Source organism: Rhea pennata, chromosome 2 (assembly GCF_028389875.1).
Source record: "Rhea pennata isolate bPtePen1 chromosome 2, bPtePen1.pri, whole genome shotgun sequence".
In the NCBI taxonomy this organism is placed as follows: domain Eukaryota; kingdom Metazoa; phylum Chordata; class Aves; order Rheiformes; family Rheidae; genus Rhea; species Rhea pennata.
The window spans coordinates 125,778,163-125,800,812 of NC_084664.1; the positions used below are offsets into that span (position 1 = coordinate 125,778,163).

At 33.8% G+C, this 22,650-nt stretch overlaps 1 protein-coding gene across 1 annotated transcript; it reads left to right on the top strand.

Moving 5' to 3' along the window:
- The first annotated feature begins 367 nt into the window (after positions 1–367).
- PPP1R42 (protein phosphatase 1 regulatory subunit 42) lies at positions 368–21,649 on the top strand. Its single transcript, XM_062568537.1, has 8 exons — positions 368–496; positions 2,541–2,707; positions 3,145–3,283; positions 4,948–5,064; positions 11,112–11,229; positions 11,867–11,995; positions 13,683–13,836; positions 21,595–21,649. Exons 1-8 carry the CDS (start codon positions 368–370, stop codon positions 21,647–21,649), a joined length of 1,008 nt encoding a protein of 335 aa, XP_062424521.1.
- The last annotated feature ends 1,001 nt before the right edge of the window (positions 21,650–22,650 follow it).

Sequence of the window (22,650 nt, forward strand, 5' to 3'; positions counted from 1 at the left end):
TATAAAAAAGACTAAGAAATACTAAGATAAAACCCTCTTAAGCACACAGAAACAGCAAAGCAAATGTGAAGTATTTTAATTGTTACTGAATGTGATAAAGGAGTTTGCAAGCAATGAAGGGGTAAGTGTTTATAAGAGGCTAAGACCATACATGTCTTTGTCAAGATAAGTAAATAAGGAATGTGGAAGGGAAATCTTGAGATTTGCGTGAAGTACACATGTAAGCTTTCTTGAAGCTCTAAGGTGCTAGCAGTATAACCTTATTTGCTTTTTGTTTTTATAGCATTTTATGAAACTACTTACAGGAACATGTGGAATCTGCTTTGAGATATTAAAGAAGTGTAGCAGATTGGCCTACTACAGAATTATGGTTCGACTAACAATGCATTTAATTGCTAAGAGCATTAGTCACAAGAATCCCAAAGAAGAGTACCTTGCACAGTACTTACGAAGAATAACACATCTGAATTTATCAGATAAAAATATAGATACAATTGTAAGATTTGCTTTCCTTATTTCATTTTTAACATGGCTATTCAAATGTTGTTGCTCTGTTTTTTTTTTAATATATATATATATATATATATATAGTTGGGAAAGAAAAACAAGTAAAGCCAAGTTTGTATTTTCTAACAGTTATAAGATGTTTTATAACATATTTATTTTCAATCAGGCCTTAAAAACACATCTGTTTGGAAACACACTTCAGCATTAACTGCCTACTTAAAGTACTGTTACTGTGTGTAAAACTCCTTGTACCTGAAAGTACATAAATGTATTATAAATGCATGCATATTTGAAATGCAAAAATAATCTTTCTGCTGTAACTTTTCATGTAAAACATCAAAGCACTTCCAACAGTCTGCAGAGCTGCCTATGATTGACCTGATACTTTTTTCTTTATGTAGTCAAAATAGTAACAAGATTTTTGCTATTTGATACAGTTGTTACACTGTAAAGGAGCTTTCATATAGTCACCAGAATAGAATGATACCTACTGCTTGCTTAGCTCTTTAGCCATTTAAAAAAGAGAGTATCTCAAATTAATCATTTAGACCTGACACTTTTTCCTATACAATATAGTCAAGTTATTGCCATTCAATCAGTAGATGCAGGACTTTGAGAACAGGTGCTCTAGCCATATTAAAGTCCAGTGATGTGGCTCTTCAAGGCTTTAGTTCTTATATTAAAAACAAAATTTAGATTTTCAGCAATATTCTGGTTTTGATTTAAGGACTTCTAGTTATTAATGGTTATCATATAAAAATACGAACTATGAAATAGGAGATAGGAAGAACTAACAATTTTGCAGATCAGATTTTTCGTTATTTTAAGAAGGTAGTAATCATATTAAATAATATTAAGTGCAACAATTATTTTGTCCTCCTTAATGCCATATTTCTTCAATTCTTGGGAATTTTACCAAAAGCTGTTAACTTGCAGCAAAATCTTTTCAGTGTATCTGTGATTTATTCCTTACATTTCAGAGGAAGTCTCAGAAAGCAAAGGAGAGTTCAGGGATGGGATATAAACCAAGTGTGATTAACAAATTTGGACTGGTGTAGTGGCTATTTCAAATTCTGCAGGTTAGAATCTACATTTATTAATAAAACTCTTCCCTGGGGCTTATTCATTTTAAAAATAAATCATGATCTTTTCATTTTCAAAGACTAAACCTGCAAACTTAACACAGTCCTCCTTCTGTTGAGCTTAATAATAGGAAATTTGTACAGGTTTCAGTAAGTCCTGAGCTAGTTCAAATTCCTCTAGATACTAAACGCATCTTGAAATTGCTAAACCCTGAACAACTGAATTGCATATGATGCCTATAAAACAAAAGTGTCATTTCAGCCATGAAGATGTAAGACTTTTCTTGTTTCATGTGAACAGATTCATGTAAGCACATGGCTATTCAGCTCACTGCTAGGAATATTTGTAGGCATAGTGAGTTGTTAATTTGATTAGTCCTTTTGATTAGGACTGATTCCTTAGATATCAGCTGGTAGAAGTTTAAAGAAAAACCTTGATAAGAACATGCTACTTTTCAGTTATTTAAGAAGAATACTTTTCAAAAAAACATGATGTTTCAGTTAAATCTTAAAATTGGATGTCTATTAAAATACATTGATGTACAAGTTTTTGCACAAATCATTATTTTTTTGCCAAGAACTGCTTTCCATCACATCACTAAAGTATTAAACTCTGATGAAGACAACTGCACTGAACAGTTGTGTTTTTCTGAAATTTACCTAAAGGAGGCAGGAAAAGAAATGAAATCATATAGGATGTGATTTGCCTGTATCAGCAGGTAATTGCTGTAATTCTCAGCTTCTGTGCAGCAAAACTTTAATGTCAAATTTTAGCTTTAGCCTTATATAGATGATTAGTAATTCTAATCCAAATTTTCTAGTAAAAACAATTATTAAAAATGTTTTTAAATATGAAAATACATAAGTCATACAACAGAAATATAAAACAGCTTCTAGAAGCTGATAATGTGTAACCTTTGTATAGCATTAATTTGTTGCTCTTTATTTCAGGGTGATCTCTCTTTGTGCAGAAATCTTAGAGTTCTGTATTTATATGATAACCAAATCAATCAAATACAGAACTTGGACTTTGCAACAAATTTAACACACTTATACCTGCAAAACAATTGTATTTCATGCATAGAAAATCTCTCATCACTGAAACACCTTGAAAAACTGTAAGTTGAAAATCACCTATCATATTTTACTAGTAAGATAATAATTGTTACACTAAGAAATTTAAACCTTATGTGAATATTAAAGTCCTTTTAAATGTTAAATTTGCCATTCAAATGAAAATAATTGCTTATCTATGATTTCTAATCAAATGTTCTATGATTTTAAAGTAATGTAATGATATGTATCAACATACTTACTCACATTTGAATTATTTTATTTTTTCAGTCATTTAGTAATAGTAATAGTATTGGTATATCATAAAAGCTTTAAAAAAATTTGGATCATGCTGTATGTTTGTTCTGCTTGCATGTTCAGTTATTGACTTACTCTATTATGATTTACAACTTATTCAGTAATACTGAAAATATATTTTTTTAATAAAGCTTGTGTTAGCTTTTGCTTTCAAAGGATATTAAATCTATGTTCTATTCTGCAGATATTTGGGGGGTAATTGCATCGCTGTAGTAGAGGGTTTGGATAAATTGGAAGAAATAAGGGAACTACATATTGAAAACCAACATCTCCCTCTTGGTGAAAAGCTTCTCTTTGATCCAAGATCTCTTGCTTCCCTGGCAGTAAGTACGTTTAGAGATTTTTCAGTGGACCAATAATCAGTAGATCAGTATTTTTAGGAGAAGTCATTAGAAAGCATTCAGTTTTAGTTCCACATTTTTTCTATGTTGTGATGTATCAGCATTTCAGGAAAAGCAGCTTTTGTTTTGTTTTTATTTGACATGTTAACATCAAATGTATTGTTCAAGTGGTTAAGAAGTTCAAGATTATGTTTACTAATGGGTGTGGCTCTATAATACAGAAGTTCATCTTGCTATATTTCTCAGAGTTCATTCAGGGCTTGATAGACTGTTTTGTGAGGCTGAAGAAAAAATGTTCACTCAAAAGTGAATTATTCTGTTCATATGTATATCATAACACTTGACCTAGTTCTAGTTCTTCCTGTTTTGAGATGAAGTAATCCAAGACATGAATTGTTATCTTTCTTTAACGAAAAAGAGCCATCCTCTGACAGCACTTCTACTTTCATCACTCTGTCTTGGAATGACAATGGAAGTAGAGAGAGGTTATACAGATAACATCTCCTTCCCAGGATGATAACTCACATACTTAAATATTTTGCAGCCTCTTGGCCTAAACTCACCAGCATTTTGTTGTTCCTAGCCTTGATTTAGGATATTTTTTTGAAGAAACACTCTGCATTCTTGATTACTTAACATCTCTGTGGAAACTATACGTAAAAACATTATGCTTTTACCTGGCAAGTGCTTTCTTGTTCACTTTTAACAACACTTTTTACTTCATCTTCCTCTTGAATTCATCTTCCGTTCTTTATGCTGGCAGCGAGGAAAAGGACAAAAACATGAAGCCGTATAGTTCTCTGTGTACCATCAGCAAACGTTCTGCTTATGGTAATATCCTCAGTCCTTTGGAAGAGAAGCTTGTTCAGCTTATGCACTGTGTGTATCAGGATGATACCAATGATTTCTGCCTGCAATGCAGATCTTGTTCTTCAGCTCAGATTTTTGAAGAGGTTTACAGTTCCTGATACATACTGCTGAATTAGATTTTGTTTAACCTACGATAAGTCCCAAATCTGATATAACTCTGAACTTCTAAGATCTCTGTAACCATTGCCTATGACTATCCTAAAGTAAATTCCTTTTTTTCTCCTGGAAGAGTTATTCATTACAAAGGCAAAGTCTGTTGCTTGACTCACTTGTTTTCCAAAGGAGAGGATAAGGAATAGAGATATGCATACAGAGAAGTTTGCAGGACCCAGCTGGGGTGGGAGGCAAGCAAAAAAAACCCCAGCATTGTCCAACTGTTAACTGAGAGTGCTTGGGTATCACATACGGACTTCAGCTCTGTACAGTTAAGGTCTAACCTTGGAAAAGTCAGTCAATTTCTGTGCCAGTTACCTACTTCAAAGGTAGAGTCAGTAGCACCTGAAAAACTTTGTAAAGAATTTGAACATGATTAGATGAAAAATTCCATATATACTAAGAATTCTTGAAATAAATGAGAAATAATCTTACAGCATTTTAGGATAAGATGCAAACCCAACATAAAACAGTATGTAATGTATGAGGTAATTCTGCTTTCATGTTTCTGCTTTATTTATCTGCTCTTTCTTTAAGAGACTCTTTGGTAAGAATTTACAACTTGACTCATGCACAGTGTGGGGGAAAAAAAGTCATTTTCTTTCCTTACTTTTTTCCTCCAGAAATCTTTGTCTGTATTGAATATCAGCAATAACAACATTGATGAATTAGAAGAGTTAGCAGTTTTGGAAAATATTACCCATCTTACAGCAGCTGACAATCAACTTCAATATATGGAGGTATTAAAATAAATATTTGTTCTATTTGGTATGAGTGATAACAAAATAGTCAAATTCATCATCATCACTAAGTTGATGAGTACAAATAAATTTTACCTGTACAGTTGTGAACCTCTATCTTTTCAAGTGTGCTCTTTTTTCTCATTCAGCAATTTTGTCTAGATTAAAAAAGGAGAACCTTTCATCTAGGATGTCCAAATGTCCTATATGAAGTGGCTATTGTGTATGCATCTATCAGCTGAGCAGTATATGCACAGAAGTTACAACATATCCAGAACGTAGAGCTGGTGTGTATGTTTTGGCCATCTGGGTGATATCAGTGGCGCTATTTGCAAAGAATGAAGTGCCATCGTTAATTAACTTGCAACGTTTTACCACATTACAGTTTTTAATTAGCTATTTTAATGTAAATAAAATGCATTTATTGGATATTGCATCATATAGCTGATTTTTCAGCTGTTCTCATATTAATATAACCTTTTTGGATATTGTTGCCAGAGCAGCATAAAACGTGTTTGTTATGAAAGCAGAAATTGAATTCCTTTTATAACTGTCTCTTAAGGAAAGGTATGTCTTCATAAGGCAGAGATCTAAAATCTCTAGCTCTAAAATAACAGCTAAAAAATGCAGTATAAGTATTTTTAGTCTTCTTTTTGTAGTAGTGAATGTGGTTTAAACAGAAAGTTCCGGATATATAATTTGCAGCTTCTCTTCTCAAAAAGGAGCAAGAGTAGCTTCTGTAAGTTACGATGTTTTGTATTTGCTGACATTAAGAAAACTGAAGTTCAAACAATATTTTGAGTCTCATGCTACTGGTAAGTGAATATTGCTTTTACGTGAATGGTATGCTGCCACAGCCATTACATGGTGAAGGCAAGGAAGAACACCTTTATAAATGATTATTTACATTGTGTTCATTTCATATAACCATAGGCTAATGGTTCCACTTGGTTTTGAAATGGATCTTTTTATTAATAAATGCCAGAGTGAATTGACTTAAACTGTAATACAGATCAAAAAGAAAAAGCCTTTACTAACTTTAATTAGTTAGTAATTATTAGAACATTTAATGCTACTTTAGTATCTTTTACATTAAATTTGGCAGTTATGTTCACTAACAAGGAGATTCTAGTACTTTGTGTATTTTAGCAATTATCTAGTTCGCTCTACTGAACCCATTTTTTAAGATTTTAATATTTAAAATGTTGAATGATGCTTTTCTTTTTTACTAGAGGATTATTAATATATTTATAAAGTATTTCAAGCTGTGTTTCTATCTGGCAGTTGTGACTGAATTCATATACAAATACAATTCATGTTGTCTTTTATTAGGTAATTAAAGCCGTAATTAAATGTGTTGATTACATTACAATAACAGTATGCCTTTTTTTTTTTTACTATGTAGCCTCTTTAAAGCTGATTTGTTAACTAAAAGGAGTATCTTTAGTAAAGAATCTGAAAATGTAGTTTCTGATAATTATGCCTTAAGATTTGAGAACTGCACTATTCATAGTGTAGCTCATAGTACTGAAGAGCTGAAGAGCTGAATCAAGATTCATCATCTTGATAGATGAATAACATGTTTTTTTCTGAATTGACCAGTCACCAAAATATGATGACAGCACTTTAGCAAACACTGATTTCAAGGTCCTTCCAATTTAGTGGCTTGAATTCTGTTAACATTTTAATAGAAAAATATGTTTATTTTGTTTTTAATTTAAAATATTTAAATATATTACAAATTCTTAATGCAGCCTTGAAATTGTTTTAAGTTTAATTTCAAATATTTTTTCTTTTGGAAAGGAGTCCTATTACTTATAAATACAAAAGATTTCAGTTGTGATGATCTTAAAAGACAACTGTCTTATCCAAAGAACCAATTTATATTAAGAATGGCAATGCAGGGTTAGAAACAGCATTTTCAGTGATTCAGTAACTGAGGGAAAACCAGCATGTTTTGAAACAGAATAAGGAGGATAAGAAGACAAAACTGCATTATTCAGTAATTGTGTGTACATTACTTAATTTAATTATATCATCATCAGGAAGACAAGACCTAATATTGATCCAGATCAACTAGACATTTAGAGTTCCACGTTATATCGTCACAGCCTTTGAAAATTTATGGGGTTGCCATTTGAGTTGGCTACTGCTGCTATCAGTGATACTTGAATCAAGCTCTAGCAGATTTTGAAAGTACTTGTCCTATGTGCTCTCTAAGCAATTTCCAAGTTCTGAAAACCTGGAGCATGTATGGTGTTCCTATTCATATTCTTTCAGGACTGTAAAATTAATGACCATATTAAATATGTCATACATAGTGGAATATTTTGCAACTATAATTACTGTTTTTCAGATATTATATTTTAATAGGCTGTGCTTAACACTAATATAAATTCTCATTTAAATTAAAAACAAAACTGTTGAAAAAGCAGTAGGCCAGACGGAGTATTAAAAAATGGCAATTTTATCTCTAAGAGGCTTTAACTTACAGTAAACATCTAGCAGAAGAATGATCTTATACATCTAGTAACTGAAAAAAAAAAACAAGGGGAATTTTGACTGTATTTCAATTTTTTTGCATTCTTGAATTTCATGATTCCACGGCTTATGTTACTCTACAACTGTGACAGTAAGAACAGTGTTAGGGGATATACTATTATTGTACTAAATATACCTGATTGCTTCTGTAAGCTGAGTTTGTTGCAAGCACCAAAGTCTCACACAAGTCCCTCGCTGTTGCTCCTCTATTTTCAAAACTCTGAAGTGTATCTCTTTTTCATGACAAAAGCTGTCTCCTGTTTTCTCGTTCTTGCTACCCCCCCCCCATTCTCAAGCCTCCCAGTGCCCTCAAGAACATCCCCAGCAATGTTTGGAATTGGTCAGGGGCCATGGTGCAGTGGCACAGAGACATGACAGCGAGCTCTGAACCCATCCTGCTTTGCCTGGTGTCAGGATAGGAAGAGCAGCTGCAGAGGAGCCGCTCAGCAGGGCTGGTAACAACAGTGGTGACCTGTGTAGCAGAGGGAGAGGGCAGTAAGAACAAAACAGAATCTATGCAAAAGCAGGCAATGTGAAAGGCATAACAAACACATGAAATATAAGCTTCCCATGTATGCTTTTCTCACTTTTGTATAATTTGTATAATATGTAGTTACTTTAAACTGAAATATTTATCTCATTTTTTTGACATCACTGTAAAAACCCATACTCCCTAATTCCTCAAACACACTGTGCTAATTTCAGCATAGCTGAAAATTAGGGCTAGTGAGTTAATGCACCTATGGATCTGGCTACTTCAGGGCATTGTTAGCATAATTAACAGACATCAAGGCTTGTTTCACATAACTGAAGTTTCTATAATGCAGTCTGAATGGCAGACAAAACACAAATTAGTTAGTTTCAGTTCATTCAAAATAACTTACAATAGCAATTTATAGTAAGTTATAACTAGCTACCACATGTAAAAAGCATATTCTACACTAGCTATCAGGAATATAATTCATTTTAATAGAACTGGCTTTTCCTTATTTTCTACTGCTTATTATTTCATTTATTTGATCCTGTTGAGCTTCTTGTTGTCTATGTTATTTGGGTTCACAAGGACTTCTAGGCTGCTGTATATTTGAGTAGGAATACTAAAGGGAACTGCTCTCTCTCTCTCTCTTTTTTTTTTCTCCTGAAAGAAAAAGACCTTATTAATGATTTTTTTATTATTATTATTTTTAGTTATATTCAGGAAGATTAAGACTCACATAACTGTCTAGATAGATACAGAAAATATAGTTAGAATTACCTATAAAAACCTGTATTTCCTAAGTCTTTAATTTATTCAACCTCTGCCCAGTATTGATTATGACAAGAGGATATCAAAAAAGATGAATTCACTCACTTTGGAATTCAGTCAGGAACAAGAGAAAAATTATAGATTTTCCCAAACAGATTATGACAGGTAGTCAAAATGGTGACAAATTGCTGTCTGTAGACATAGTTAGGGCAGTTGGACTAGACGTTTCCGATAAAAACTGGAGCATGCTGGTCAAATACCAATTCTTAAATGACCATCATTAATTGTGAAGAACGTTACTGCCAGTGCTACAGCTGCCTGCTAAGGCACTTGCCCTTCCCCCTTTTCCCCCCATAGGTGGAATATAATTTGCTCGTCAGTATTTTGTAGCAGACCTCAGAGTGATAGCATGACATGATCATTTATCAAACGGAGACTGCCCAGAAAAGTGTCTGGTCCCTTTAGTACAGCTTATTGAAAGGCTGGGAAGTAAAAGCACTTTATTAGAGACAGGAAGGCAATGAACAACTAGAGCGTATCGGAAGGGTAATCATATTTCAGCACAGGATTAGTGTGGTCTTAGATAAACATACACTGGAGTAAGTATGTTCTGGGTCATTTATCAAGTAAGTAACAGCTAACAAAAATCTACAGGGCTCTTTGTATACATTCATCAAAGTTAAACTGTATATATTTTATGTTTCAGTAATAGAAATTTTGTGTTCCAAAACTATTATTTGAAAAAATCTTTCTAATGAAATCTAGACATCATTACAGATTTTAATGACAGAGCCTGAATGCCCACATAAGAATAAATAATAAACATGCTTGCTAAATGCATTTATTTTTAAATAATCTTAGTCTAAAATATTTTTTCCATCTGAATTGTTGTTTGTGGTAAGTGTTAGCACCTCAGCTGTGTGGATTATCACATTGCTATTCTGATAGGTGCTGGTGAAGTTTTACTTTGTAGTGTTAGGATATCTATCAATATACGTTCGAGTAAACTGGTCCTCAGAGTTTCTTGCATCATTTTATCAGTCTTGTTCTTTACAGAACCAGACTTTCACATCTGTTTATTTTTCTGAAAAGGCACTGTCATCTCTGGATCATTGTTTGGAGGTGTGAGGCTATGTTGCCACTTCCTTTCTATATGTTTTTCTAAACATGAATCCATAGAGTTTTCTCCAGAGGATTTTCTACCAAGGGAGCAGAGTCTGTAAAATCAGAATTCTCTCTACTTACATTCCCCAGGTAATTTTCTAAATTTGAAGGAGCTAACAGATTTTTGTATCAGCAGTTATTTCATTTTGGGCATCAAGCTATGAAACTCTACAGACTTTACTGTTTAGCATCTGTCACATCATGATCAGTAGATTTTTTTTCAAATTTATTACAACTGCAGAATATAAATTATTTCAATTTACCTCTCCTTTCACATTCATACAGATTGTTTTGAATCCCTTCTTAAGCTTTATGCACATATAAGGAAGCATATTAAGAATGACAGTCGAGTGAAATTTTGAAAGTGTATTTCAAAAAGTTGGGTATCTGAGTAGAAGGGACCAATCTGCTATCCTTGGCGTTCTTTTAACTTGAATTTATTGTATTTAAAAGACAGAAGAGGTTTTATCTAGGTCATACCGTCCTTTGGTAACCAGAAGGAAACATAAATGGAGAAAGGTGTATTTCAAAAGTTTCACTGTTTGGGCCAAACCTATAACTGACCACCCACAGTTCTGTAAGGAGGGGATTACTGTTTCTCCTGTAAAATACAGTATTATGTACATATGTAGAGAGAAGGAGCTTACATGCTTTTTAGCTTTTTAAAATCAATTTTTTCTATGTAAAATATTTATTCTTCCACAGGTTTTTCAAAGTCTGATCAGACACTATGCTAGTCTAAGGGCTCTGTGACACCATGGCTATGTGTTGACAGAGCTGCATATAATACTAACTTCTAACTAGTGATTTTTCAGCTTTAGGTGCTTAGGAGTGGGATTATACTGGTAATTTTCTGCAGCTGGTATTACTGTATCCTTAAAAATGGAATTTTTCAATTGCATCATCATTTCTTCTGTGCAATTATGATGCATTCAGGGAATGCTACACACCATTCTAGCTGAAAATGCAAATTCTTTGTTTGTGCATCTGAATAGTTTCACTATTTGTAGGATTTGGGCCTGCCTGAACAAATCACTGAATTCTATCCTGGAGAGAGAAAAATAATTACAGTGTTCTGTTCTTCTATTAATTGCAGGATTTGGAGATTGTATTAAACAAATGGACCAAGCTACGCAGCATGGATCTTACAGGAAACCCTCTTTGCCGCAAACCAAAGTACAGGGACAGGATTATAGTAGAGTCACAAACTTTAGGTAAACAAATTAAACAACATTCAAACCAAAAACTCACCCATAACTTTAAAAGTCCCTACATTTTAGAAATAACTGGCCCATTATCTGTTCTTGAATTGCAGGATTAAACATGTAAGCACAAGTACTGTCACATATATTAATGTCAAATGATGTATTTTTAAATTTGTTTAGTACAAGTAATGTAGCTAAAACTACTTGGGTAATAAGCTACACAAACTTTGTTGCTCAGCTTTTCCTATTAGTAGTAGTAACCATTCTAATGCTTACTATGATTAGTAGTAGCTCTCTTATCCTGAATTTCTATGCCTAGACATACCTTGTGTAAAAGTACACTTTCTCATCAGAACTTTCTACAAACAGTATTACATCTTAAGTGAATTTGAGATATTTCCTTTGAAAACTATAAAAATAGTAGATGTTTTCTTTTGTAATTAAGAAGTGTCAGCTCGTTCTTTCAACTAATTAAATTAGGAGTACCAAGCTGTAATATATCATCAGACTTTTCTTACTGAAAGACTAAAAAGAGCAAAACAGACTGAAAATAAAAAATATAAAACCAGTATACATTACATAGACTTTTATTTAGCCTTTTAGTTAACTTCTGCGATCACAGAAAATGTTCTGTTTTCTTTTACAGAATTCCTTGATGGGAAAGAAATTAAAGAAATAGAAAGACAATTCCTCATGAATTGGAAAGCTTCCAAAGGTGCCAGGAAAAAAAATAAAGAAAGAATGACAAATGAGCATGCAGCCTACCTAGGTTTCTGTAAGCAAACTAATCAATTATTCTATGATTATTTGCATTATTGTAGAAACAATAAAATAGTAGCTAGCACAAAATATAGTAGAAATAAGACTAATGTTAGTGGTAAGCCCAAAACACAGGATTATGAAATTAGTCTTTTCCAATATAGAATTTAGTTTTAGTTCTAGTTCACTTTTTTTTCCCCACATCCCACCATCCTGGATATATGGAAAGCAGTAGCAAGAACACTTTCAATGCATATTTTTAAATATTCACGATCACTTTCCATGTATTAGAAATCTAGAATAAATTTGCATGAATTACATCATTTGCATGCCATGCAGTTCTTAGAATTTAGCTCATTAAATTAGCTCTTGTAGAAGTTGAAGTCTAAACAGATGAGAAAAAGCCAATAGGTTCTTAAAGTGGAAAAAAAATCAGTTTTGAAAATCAGGCAAAACCTGAAATAAACCTTGAGATTTTTTTAAAGTGATCATTGCTGTTGTTGTTAGGGAGTTGACTTCAAATTGAAAATATATTTAAAAAAAGATTTGACAACATTTCTTGCTAAATGGATACAAGCAGTATTGTAATCTCGTGAAAAAGATCATCTTTGGAAGACTTGGAAACAGACATTAAAATTTAAAGTACTCCAAATAGTTTGAATAATCATATTTATAAAATAAAAATCAGTGGCTGTTACACTGTTCTTGTCACAAGATAAACTGTGGTATGTAACTTAGTGGAAAGAGCATATTCTTTATAGCCATACCATCTCCAATTATTATTTCATCAAATCTCACAAAGATCAGATTGTTTTGAAGACATGGAGTGAAAAACATTCAGCCTTTCAGCCTCAGCCTGAAGAAAGCTGCTGTCTGATCAGTATTTAGAAGTAGTATGTGAATGCCAATGGTTCTGAAAACAGTATTTTATCTTCTGAATATTGTACGAGGAAGTGCTATGTAATTGAGTTACTCCCTTTTGAACAGCATTGTGAAAGTTTGTGCTAGTCATTTTATGGTAACTGAAAAAGCACGGTGGTTTTTTTTTTGACACTAAAGGCATTTATCTTAAAATCTCATAGAAATTCTGATTAAGGTAACTGTATACTGCTTAGCTCCATTTGTTGTTTCACTTGGATAAAACTATTCTGCTTTACCTTATGATCTGCAGATCTGTATTATACTGTTCAGCAGCTGCAGTCCACGCCCATGAGTCCTATAACACAATGAAAGGCAAAGAGATTTTTATGTAGTTTTTTGATCTTGTAAAATGTTATGTCCTCTCTGATCAGAGTAAATAATTATTTTACAAGCAATAAAATATTAGTCACCTTAGTTATACCAGTGCTAAAAGATTAAAGATTGTATCTTGCTTTCGCAATGGGTATTTCAACTGTTATTTAACTGTGACTATCTATGGTTATCATTAGATAAGATTAAAGAGAATGACAAGGAAAGTAATGTGACTTTTACAAATCTCTATGGTGAATACCTGCTTTAATATGCACTTGCAGCAATGTTTGCACTGCGTAATTTCATACAAAGTTTCCCATTTGCAGTTATCAAATTTGTAGTGTTTGGCTCCAAAATTTGTTTTAGCTAACAAGATATATTGGAGCCTGTGATCAGTCACACTGAATAATAAAAATGGCATACTTTAACATGGACTATTGAATTAATCACTAATTCTTTGCATTCTGCAGGTGAGTTTGAAACACATTATCCCATTCTTCCCTTTTACTACAGTCCATCTGTGAAAGAAAAATCTAAATCTTTAATTTTGTCTGAGATATGTAAAGATAGAAGAAAACTTCTGCCAAGAACCCACGAAGAAAAAGAAGTTGTAGGAATTCTCAGGTATGTTCCTCTCAGACATCTTCACTCTTAGTTCTTACTGAGTCCATTGGAAAACATGTATAAGAAAGTAGAATTTCTTCCTGAATTAGTTTGTTTGAAGTTTTTTAACCATGCCATGTTCATTGTCTTTATTTCTTTGAAAGTCAGAATAATAGATTTCAGTTTCTGGTTAAAAATCCTATCAGCAGGTTAGCTAATAGTAATAACTTTACTCCAGTGTTAGCAGTTTCTGTCATATGCATTTGATTCCTGGATTGTATCTTCCACAAAGGTAAAATAATACAGAAGCTGATTCTCGGAGGTTTAGTTACTGTTGACAGCATCAGTAAAGGCTGATGCAATATATACAGTAATAAGCAGAGGGGAAACAACCACTTCTCCTCACTGTAGCTTACTTGAATAAATATGTTCCCATATGTTATATACTTGATTAGGTTTTCCTGTAGCATCAGATGAAGACCTTCAAGATCAAGAAAGGAAATCTGATGCCTGTACCTTGCAGACTTTTAAACAACAAAAGAATTTAAACAATTCAGTATTTAAGACGTATTCTGCATGCAGAGAAGCAGCCCTACTAGCTACAGCACAACTGCTTGTGGAAATAATGTCTGCTGATAATGAATTTGCAGTTTCAGAGCTATTGTTTTACCTGTTTTATCTATAGTAATCTTATTTTTGTTTAGTCCAGTATTTAGTCCAGACCATTCCTTCCAGACTTTTAATATTATTTTCAATGAAACTATTATTTATCAGCTCTTCTGGTCAATCAAAATATCTCATTTAGGCAATGCTTTAGATTAAAAAAAATCAGCTGACATAGGTGTTCTTTTGCAACTTTTTTATTAAATGTAGCACTTTATTTTACACTCAAATCAGAATTTATTAATATGTTTGAAAACGTAACTGAGATTCATTTAATACTATTTATTCTTGACAACTTACCGCTTTCCATTTCACCATAAGTTTTTTTCTTATTATTTATTCAGACAAAAAATAGCTGTTTTTCTTTGAGGAGTAAAGAGGAATATATACTACATGTTGCTCCTTTCTAAGCATTATTTTCTGGTCTTCATATGACAGTAGATAAGTTCTCGTCTAAAAAGAAACTGAATACTCCTCACATATGCAGCTACTCTTGATTTTTTTTTCCTGCTACAGAAGGCGCCTAGCAGCAGAGTAGTTTAAAAACAAAAATTCCAGGAACAGTACACTCATTATCACAAAGCAATACTTAATGATTATTTTTCACTGTATAGGCCATGCCTGTGAAATTTAGGAGGGGTACAGCCTGATACTCATGCCATACAAACATCTCACTCATCTTGAGATATATTCTAGTCTTGTTACTGGCAGAATTTCATGGAAAGGGAGGAGTTTCTGGAATTAGTTAAAATTTTGTGTATTTCATAAGATGTTTAAGGAAAAAAATTCACATCAAAATACAAGAATATTCTTCCTTAGAGTACATGCAGATTATGAAATAGTCATAAATCACAGTGTTTCCTCATCAGATCCAGTAATTTGCTATACACACAAATAGGCCCATATGTAAAGTCAGCAAACATGGTCACACTGAACATGCATCTATATTGTTTAATTGAAATTTGTAATCGCAGAAATTAGTGAATTTTAATGCTACCCTCTGTGTTAGTCTAGTTATTCCAACAGATGTTTCCTCTTTCTTTATACACACTAGGTGATGTTTGACCCTTGGCAACTGAAAAACAGACATTAAAAACCTTTTGTTAAGCTACGTCTAAGATCCACTGAGGATTACATACAACTTGAATAATGGAAAAAAAGCCAGTTATTATTGGATTTCTGAAATATGTCATTAATCTTTCTTTTTTTGATAATATAAAAACAATACCAATTTCATATTGGATTTTAAACGTTAGTTTGGGACATTTACAGAGAATTATGGATATTGGCAGAAAGTAATTCAAAGAAAACAAATCACTTAACTATTCTAAAGATACCTAATACCTTCCAACAGGATATACTATTATTAATTTTCCCTGAGTAGAGAAGTTGTTAGAATTTTAATGTTGTAAACTTAAACTGTAACCAGCAGTTTCTGCCCACATTTCCTTGCTAATGAAATTAAATATCGTAATAGGTTTGCAATTCAGGAAAGTCACATTTTCCCCCTCCAGTATATGTTACATAATTGGAACTATCTTTAAATGATGCAGCCATCATATAATGAGTAACTACTCTGTATTGTGCCAACTATTCAAAAGCCAACCTCCTAACCACTATCTACATCCTGTATGTTCAAGTTGAAGAAACTTACGGGCAGTTTTAGTTTTCCTTCTCTCCTTCTTCATCTTCTTAGCTCTTAGGCAGGTGCTCTTATTGAGGATGTTTTTATTAATTTTATTTATTAAATATTTATAAATGCCTTGAGTTGAAATGATTTGTATGGTCTGCAATCTATATGGAATAAATTACTTGCATGTTTGATAACAGGTAAGATGTGCATATTCAGCGTGTATACTAGGTTTCAGTTTATTTAAACCTAACTGTCAATATAATATAGAATTATTAAGGCCTCTTATGTGACTTTTTTTTTATGGAGGCTTGATACTGAGATTGTAATGATGTTGTACCCAAAAGATAACTTTTACAATCATATGTTTATTTCATATTAAAGAAGTGTAGTTTTCTGATTTGATGGGAGTGGAGGAATGAGTTACCTTCAGGCAACCTTAAATCTTGTTCTCTTACTGAATGCCAGCTTAAGCAAATTGCAGACTTCTGAAAATTCAAAAAACAGAAAAGGGGGGAAATACAAAGTTAGGATACGCACAAGAGCAATTTTAGCTGTGCATCCTTGAGCTGGTTAGGGCGACCAAGAATTGTCTGCCACCACTCCAACTGTATTCAAAATTAGGTGTGTTAAATATTTGGAGATACTAGCTGGAGCATTTTGGCAGAGCTGAGAGCATGTTTTGAACAGATTTGTAGTGCCCTTTGAAGCACCCTTCCTGGCCCTTCTGTGGTGGTGGCATTGAAGAAAAAATGTAGACATCTTCCGAGTGCAGTCTAGTAAGTCTTGATCAGCAAATAATTCTGAGGGCTGTGTGAGAGTGATGTACGGATTTTTTTTTTTTTTTTGTCATTGAATTATTCAGCTATAATGTGGAATATGACAAGAGTCCATGTAATGCTAGATAAGCTGAAATGTAAGGATGAAGAGAAGAGGTGAATTTTTTGGAATTAAATAGGAAAAGCCATTTGAATGGAGACCAGGTATAGATAATTTCTGGTTATTGTGTTACATGTAAGGTTTCAGTGGGCAATTCAGCCAGTTTAGTGATCATCTGCATTTTTCCTGGAGGATATGCACTACCTGCAAACGTGAGTGTAAGTACCTTTATAGGACTATAATGAATATTACACTACTATGTCTCTTAATGATATTTTGTGCGTCCATGTTCACAGTTTTATTGAATGTGGTGATCCACAGATTCTCATGATTCTGCCTGTGAAAATTAATAATCTATTTAGAAGGAGAAATATAATTTCATCAATATAAAATATGCAAGAATATATACAAATGGCATCATCTTCAGTCTAAACTTATATTTCAGGAGTGGTAATTTCCAAAAAAGTTGGTTTTCTTAAATACCCAATCTGCAGTTCTTAACACTACTACATCATTCATTGTCACAAGGACAGCTGATAAAAAGCATTCCTTTTTAGCTGTGAATTCTGCTGCTTGCCTGGAAACCACTGATTTGGGGATTATCCTTTCTATCCTATATCCCTGCCTCCCTCCTTCAGTTTTCTGTGCTCCTGAGTGTGCCCAAAACTGGGAAAGGATCTAAAATATAGTAATAGAACATATGTGCTGCAGACCTGCTGTGCACATAAAGAGAACAAATGCATTTCATAGATGAGAGGCGGCATGTATCACCTGATAAGCAGCTTGTCAGCTAGACCGTATGTACTTCTCATGCATCTGGATGAGCAGAGGCAGGCAGATTCCTGTTGGGAGAGCGAGGCCTGCTGACTGGGCAGCCAGCGGGAGCACATTTCCTTGCATTAGCCTGATACCTCTGCCAGAAGATGCACAGTATTTCCCAGCCCTGAAAAGGCCAGTGTAACTTGCACCAATGGCACATGTAACTTGTCAGCCAGCAGCAGGTTACAAAATTAACCATAGCGCATTGGGATCTACAGACTATAATGTGCAGTCTTGCCATGTTTTTTCAACAATGAAGCAAGAAAGTTTGAAACCTTTCACATAAAATATATGATTATTTCACAAAAAAAGTACTGGAATACTTCACAAATAACATTTTAAACAGAACACACATATAAGAAGGGCAATTCAGTGAATTTAAAGTGAGTTATATCTTTTAAATGGTTCCATCAAAATCGTACCAGGAATACAGTACTACTTTAAGATGATAAAATAAAGAGCAAAACAAAATATATGCATATCTGTTTTTCTGGTGTTTAACAAATGTCTTCATTATAGTAGTTATTATATAAGCAAAACAGACTTCTATTATATAGCATTTACTTTTTTACTATCCTTATATCCTTATTGTCGGTACTTTTTCAGAGTACTGTTGTGACAGTGAACAATTCAGAATTTCATATCTTTAGTTTGCTGCCTTAGCATTGTGCATTTTGATTGTGTAACAAATGTATAAAATTTTAAAAATCACTTTTATATGCACAAAACAAGAACCAGATTAGCAAAGTAAAGAATTAATGCTTGTTTTTCTCAGGATTTTAAAACTTATTCCTGTATGGTAGAATGAAAACATAATTTTCTTTGAGGATAAAAGACTGCTACTTGAAGAGGGATATAGAAATAAATTCTGGGATATAGAAATAAATTCTGTAGCACCTTAGTATAACTCTGGAATCTATTCAGTTGAAATCAGCACCAATAAGCTGATTTACTGCAGTGATGTAACTACTAGGTCACTCTTTGCCTTCATGTATCCTACTACACATTCTATAGTCATACTGCAATATCTGAGAAGTTGAAAGCAGTTGCTTTAACAAACCTGAGGGGAATATCCAGTCATTCTGCCCTCATCTAGCAAGATGAGATGCTACATTTTGGAGGAGAGCGTTACAATTGCTAGTCACTTAGTGATCTTCAAGTGAGCAACCTGGCCTTTATTTTAATAACAGGAAAAATATATTATCTTACATTTCTTCTAAACATTGACTATTGTTCCCACATCTTACTATCTATTTCTTTTTGTGCGGATATTCAGAATTATAAAGGACCCTGAAGGATGGACCCTGATGTGCTTTTTAAGCCCTCTAATATTAGGAGTGCAGAAGGACATGCAAGACATGAGCATAGCTTAGCAAAAGCTGCTATTTATAGATTTTGTTCTAATAAGCACAAAGTGAACACTTAGCTAGAGTAGAAGCTACATGACAAAAAACACCCTGAAGGACCACTGTAAGGTAATGATTAAAAAATAAAAAAACCCACATCACTAAATTTGAGCAGATCTGTCTAGTGTAAGATCCTTTGTAAGTCAACAAGCATGTTGGGATTTGGTGCATTTAAGCATCCGTTTCAGTGGAATTCTCAGATGGCTTGTAGAAATGTAAGACTTTTCAACTCAAAGTTGTCAAGTTTTATGGTTTCAGTTGCAATGGCATTTGCATTCCTATATACTATGAATGGCTGTATGTTCTTAAATAAAATATTATATTTGTTCTTGGGATAACCTGGGAATTCCTGGAGCCTTACTTCTTATCTTACTGCAAATCCCACATCATGGCCGAGTCATTAAATAGCAAAAAATTCCTTATATTGCTCTTGCACAGCCCTCAGAATTAATTGCTAATCAAGACTTACTAGACCTCACTCAGAAGTAGTACAAATTTTTCTTTCAACACTGCCACCAAGGAGAGGCAAGGATATGGGCTGTACATGTTGCAAAAGGCACTCCAAACCTGTTCAAATTCAAGCTTTGTATAAAAACACCAATGCTGCGATGGCATGACTGCCCTAATCTACAACAGAGCAGACTTCTGTTCTGCTGTCCAAGCTTTAATGAAGACATTATACAGAATTAGTCCCAAAATCAGTCTCTGAATCATAGAATCATAGAATCAGTAAGGTTGGAAGGGACCTCTGAAGATCATCTAGTCCAACCTCCCTGCTCAGCAGAGTCACCTACAGCATGGTAGACAGGGTTGCATCCAGGCAGGCCTTGAAGATCTCCAGAGAAGGAGACTGTACAACCTCCCTGGGCAACCTGGTCCAGTGCTCCGTCACTCTCACAGGGAAGAAATTCCCCCTCACGGTCAGGCGGAACTTCCTGTGGTTCAAAGAAGAATGCTACTAGTTAGACTTTGAATCACTGATCGCTACTGTCTGTGCCAGATAGTCTTGCCACTTCTTCACTCCCCCTGTAGTTAACTTAGCCAGCCCATCTTTCTCCAGTTTGGCTGTATGACTACTACTGTTGAAAACCTGAAATCAAGTCAAAGTCCACTGCTTGCCTCTCATTTACAGAGCCAGTCTTTTCCTCATAGGAGATAATCAAGCTGGTTAGCTTGATTTACCCTCTGGAAATACATACTGGCTGTTCCCAATCATCTTCTTGTCCTTCCTGTGCCTGCAAATAGTTTCAGAAAGATTTATTGTGTAATCTCTCCATGTGCTGAGGTGAGGCTGATCAGCCTTTAAGTTTCCCAGATCTTCCTTGCCCCTTTTGAAGATGGACGTAACATTTGCTTTTGCTGCTTCCCTGCTCAAGGAGGGAATCATGACAGCATGATTCAAATATCATGAGAGCAGTCTCACTACGACATTGGCCAGCTCTGACAGCACCTTTGGATGCATCCTATCCAATTGCAGAGTCATGGATGGGTCTGATTTGCCTACATGGTTTCTAACTTGATCCTCCTCTACTTTTGGTAGTATTTATCCCCACCATAAACTGTCACTAGGCACAAAGACCTAGGAGGGCTGACAGCAGACGGTCCCAGTAAAGATCCTGATGCTTTTGGAGCAATCAGAATACTGCTGCAGCTTTTTGGTGTGTTAGAAAGTACCAACAGGGAAACCAACTAAGGCACCGCAGTTTGAGTACCTCTCTTTGATACTGTTCTAACCCTAAATGGAATATACATATGGTTATATAAGCTATCGCTGTGTATACGTTAATTCTAATTTTGATCAGTCACCAATGAAATTTCAAAAATTCCAAATCTTTAAAAATATCATATTAAAAATCGTGCAAGGTGCAAGTTAATTCAATGGCGCATTTCTTATATATGCATATATAAGCTTTATATATATTTATATGTACAAAGAGAGAGCGTATAATGGATAGGACTATATGTGACACAGTTATAAAAGCCAATCCAAAAGCTCTGGAATTGGAGCCGAAGGGGGAAAAATAGCTAATAAATAGAATCAAGAGATCAAAATATGCCTACTGCTTTTTTAGGATGAATATTCAGATATATGATCTATTAGTATTGGAAAGTAAGTCCTTGTACATAGGAGTGTGACTTATAAGGAGATCTGAAAAACTTCCTGTTTTTTCTATGGTTTTTATCTTGGTGTATTATGCAAAGTTGTTACCCTGAATAATAGTTCTGAGGAGATAACTAACTAAATAAATAAAACAATATGTGAATCTACTTATTTACAGAGGCTGAATGATAAATGCTCTATATTGTTACTGTAACCGATACATTTTACTTTACTAGAAAAAAATGTAATGCTTTTTAACAGTGTATTTTTATTTTGTTAAGTAACCTGGCCTTGAAGGATTCTAGAAGTTCACTGCCAAAAAAAAGATGTATTTGAACTTTACCTCTTCAATCAAATACCACTGTAACCAGAGACTACATAGATGACTACATCTTTCTGTTCTCTTAATTCTCAACGGAATTAATTGCTGCATCAAAATCAAGATAAATCAGAGCCAGCTGTGAAATGATTCATGTAATAGACTAATATTTTAATTCAAAAAAGAGATTTGGAGCAATAAGATCTTCCTTTTTTAGAGAGTTAAGATATTGACTATTATATTAATCACTAACTGCCTGCCTAATAAAGCTGGATATAGTCAACTATACATGATTTGTGGTAAAATATTTTAGAATAAAAGATTGTTGAGTCTTATCTGATTTCATTTGTGTAAGACATGCTTTGACTATTAGTAAGACTTTGTTTCTTGTGGAACTTGAAAATAATCAGGTTTGGTATAAATGTATGTGGACTAAATTGTTAACGGTCTCTGTGTGTGTATATGGAAAAAGCTTGTCAGTTTTGTAATAAGAGAATATATAACACCCCAAATATTGAGATTATGTCAATTTAAATTAGTCTGCGCTCAGGTTTGGTATTTTAAAAAAGTGGCTTTTGCTGCATCGGTCAATATTGTGGCAATAGGCAAAAGGCAACCATTCATTTTTCTTTTTCCATCTGCAGCTTTTGGTAACACTGATTGTAAGTTTTATAGAAATGCTGCATGGTCTGAGAAGTGTTAACAAAGATTTAGGAGTAACAGGGACATTGGTACAGTTCTGACATTAAGAGCTGATCAGTCTTGTCTGATCTCACTGATGTAGGTTAAGGAGGAATCAGAAATAATATGTCAGAAGTAAGTTTCATTCTAAATGCCATTAAGTTACAAAATGTGTAGAATTGGTCATTACTGGAATTTTTTTTCTCTTTTCTTTCCTCAAAGCTTACAAAGAAAGGTTTTGGCATCTCTTTGGATATGTTACGTGTGTCTTAATTTCAAAACCCACATTGACTCTAATACTGTATTCTAAGAGCATTCAGAAATATGAGGAGGCAAT

What these genes read in the sequence shown, in the direction of transcription:
- PPP1R42 (XM_062568537.1), top strand. Translation starts at nt 368, where the DNA reads ATGGTTCGACTAACAATGCATTTAATTGCTAAGAGCATTAGTCACAAG. An exon ending in CTGAAACACCTTGAAAAACT is followed by an intron (nt 2,708 to 3,144) that starts GTAAGTTGAAAA and finishes TCTATTCTGCAG; the next exon opens with ATATTTGGGGGGTAATTGCA. An exon ending in AGTAGAGTCACAAACTTTAG is followed by an intron (nt 11,230 to 11,866) that starts GTAAACAAATTA and finishes TTTCTTTTACAG; the next exon opens with AATTCCTTGATGGGAAAGAA.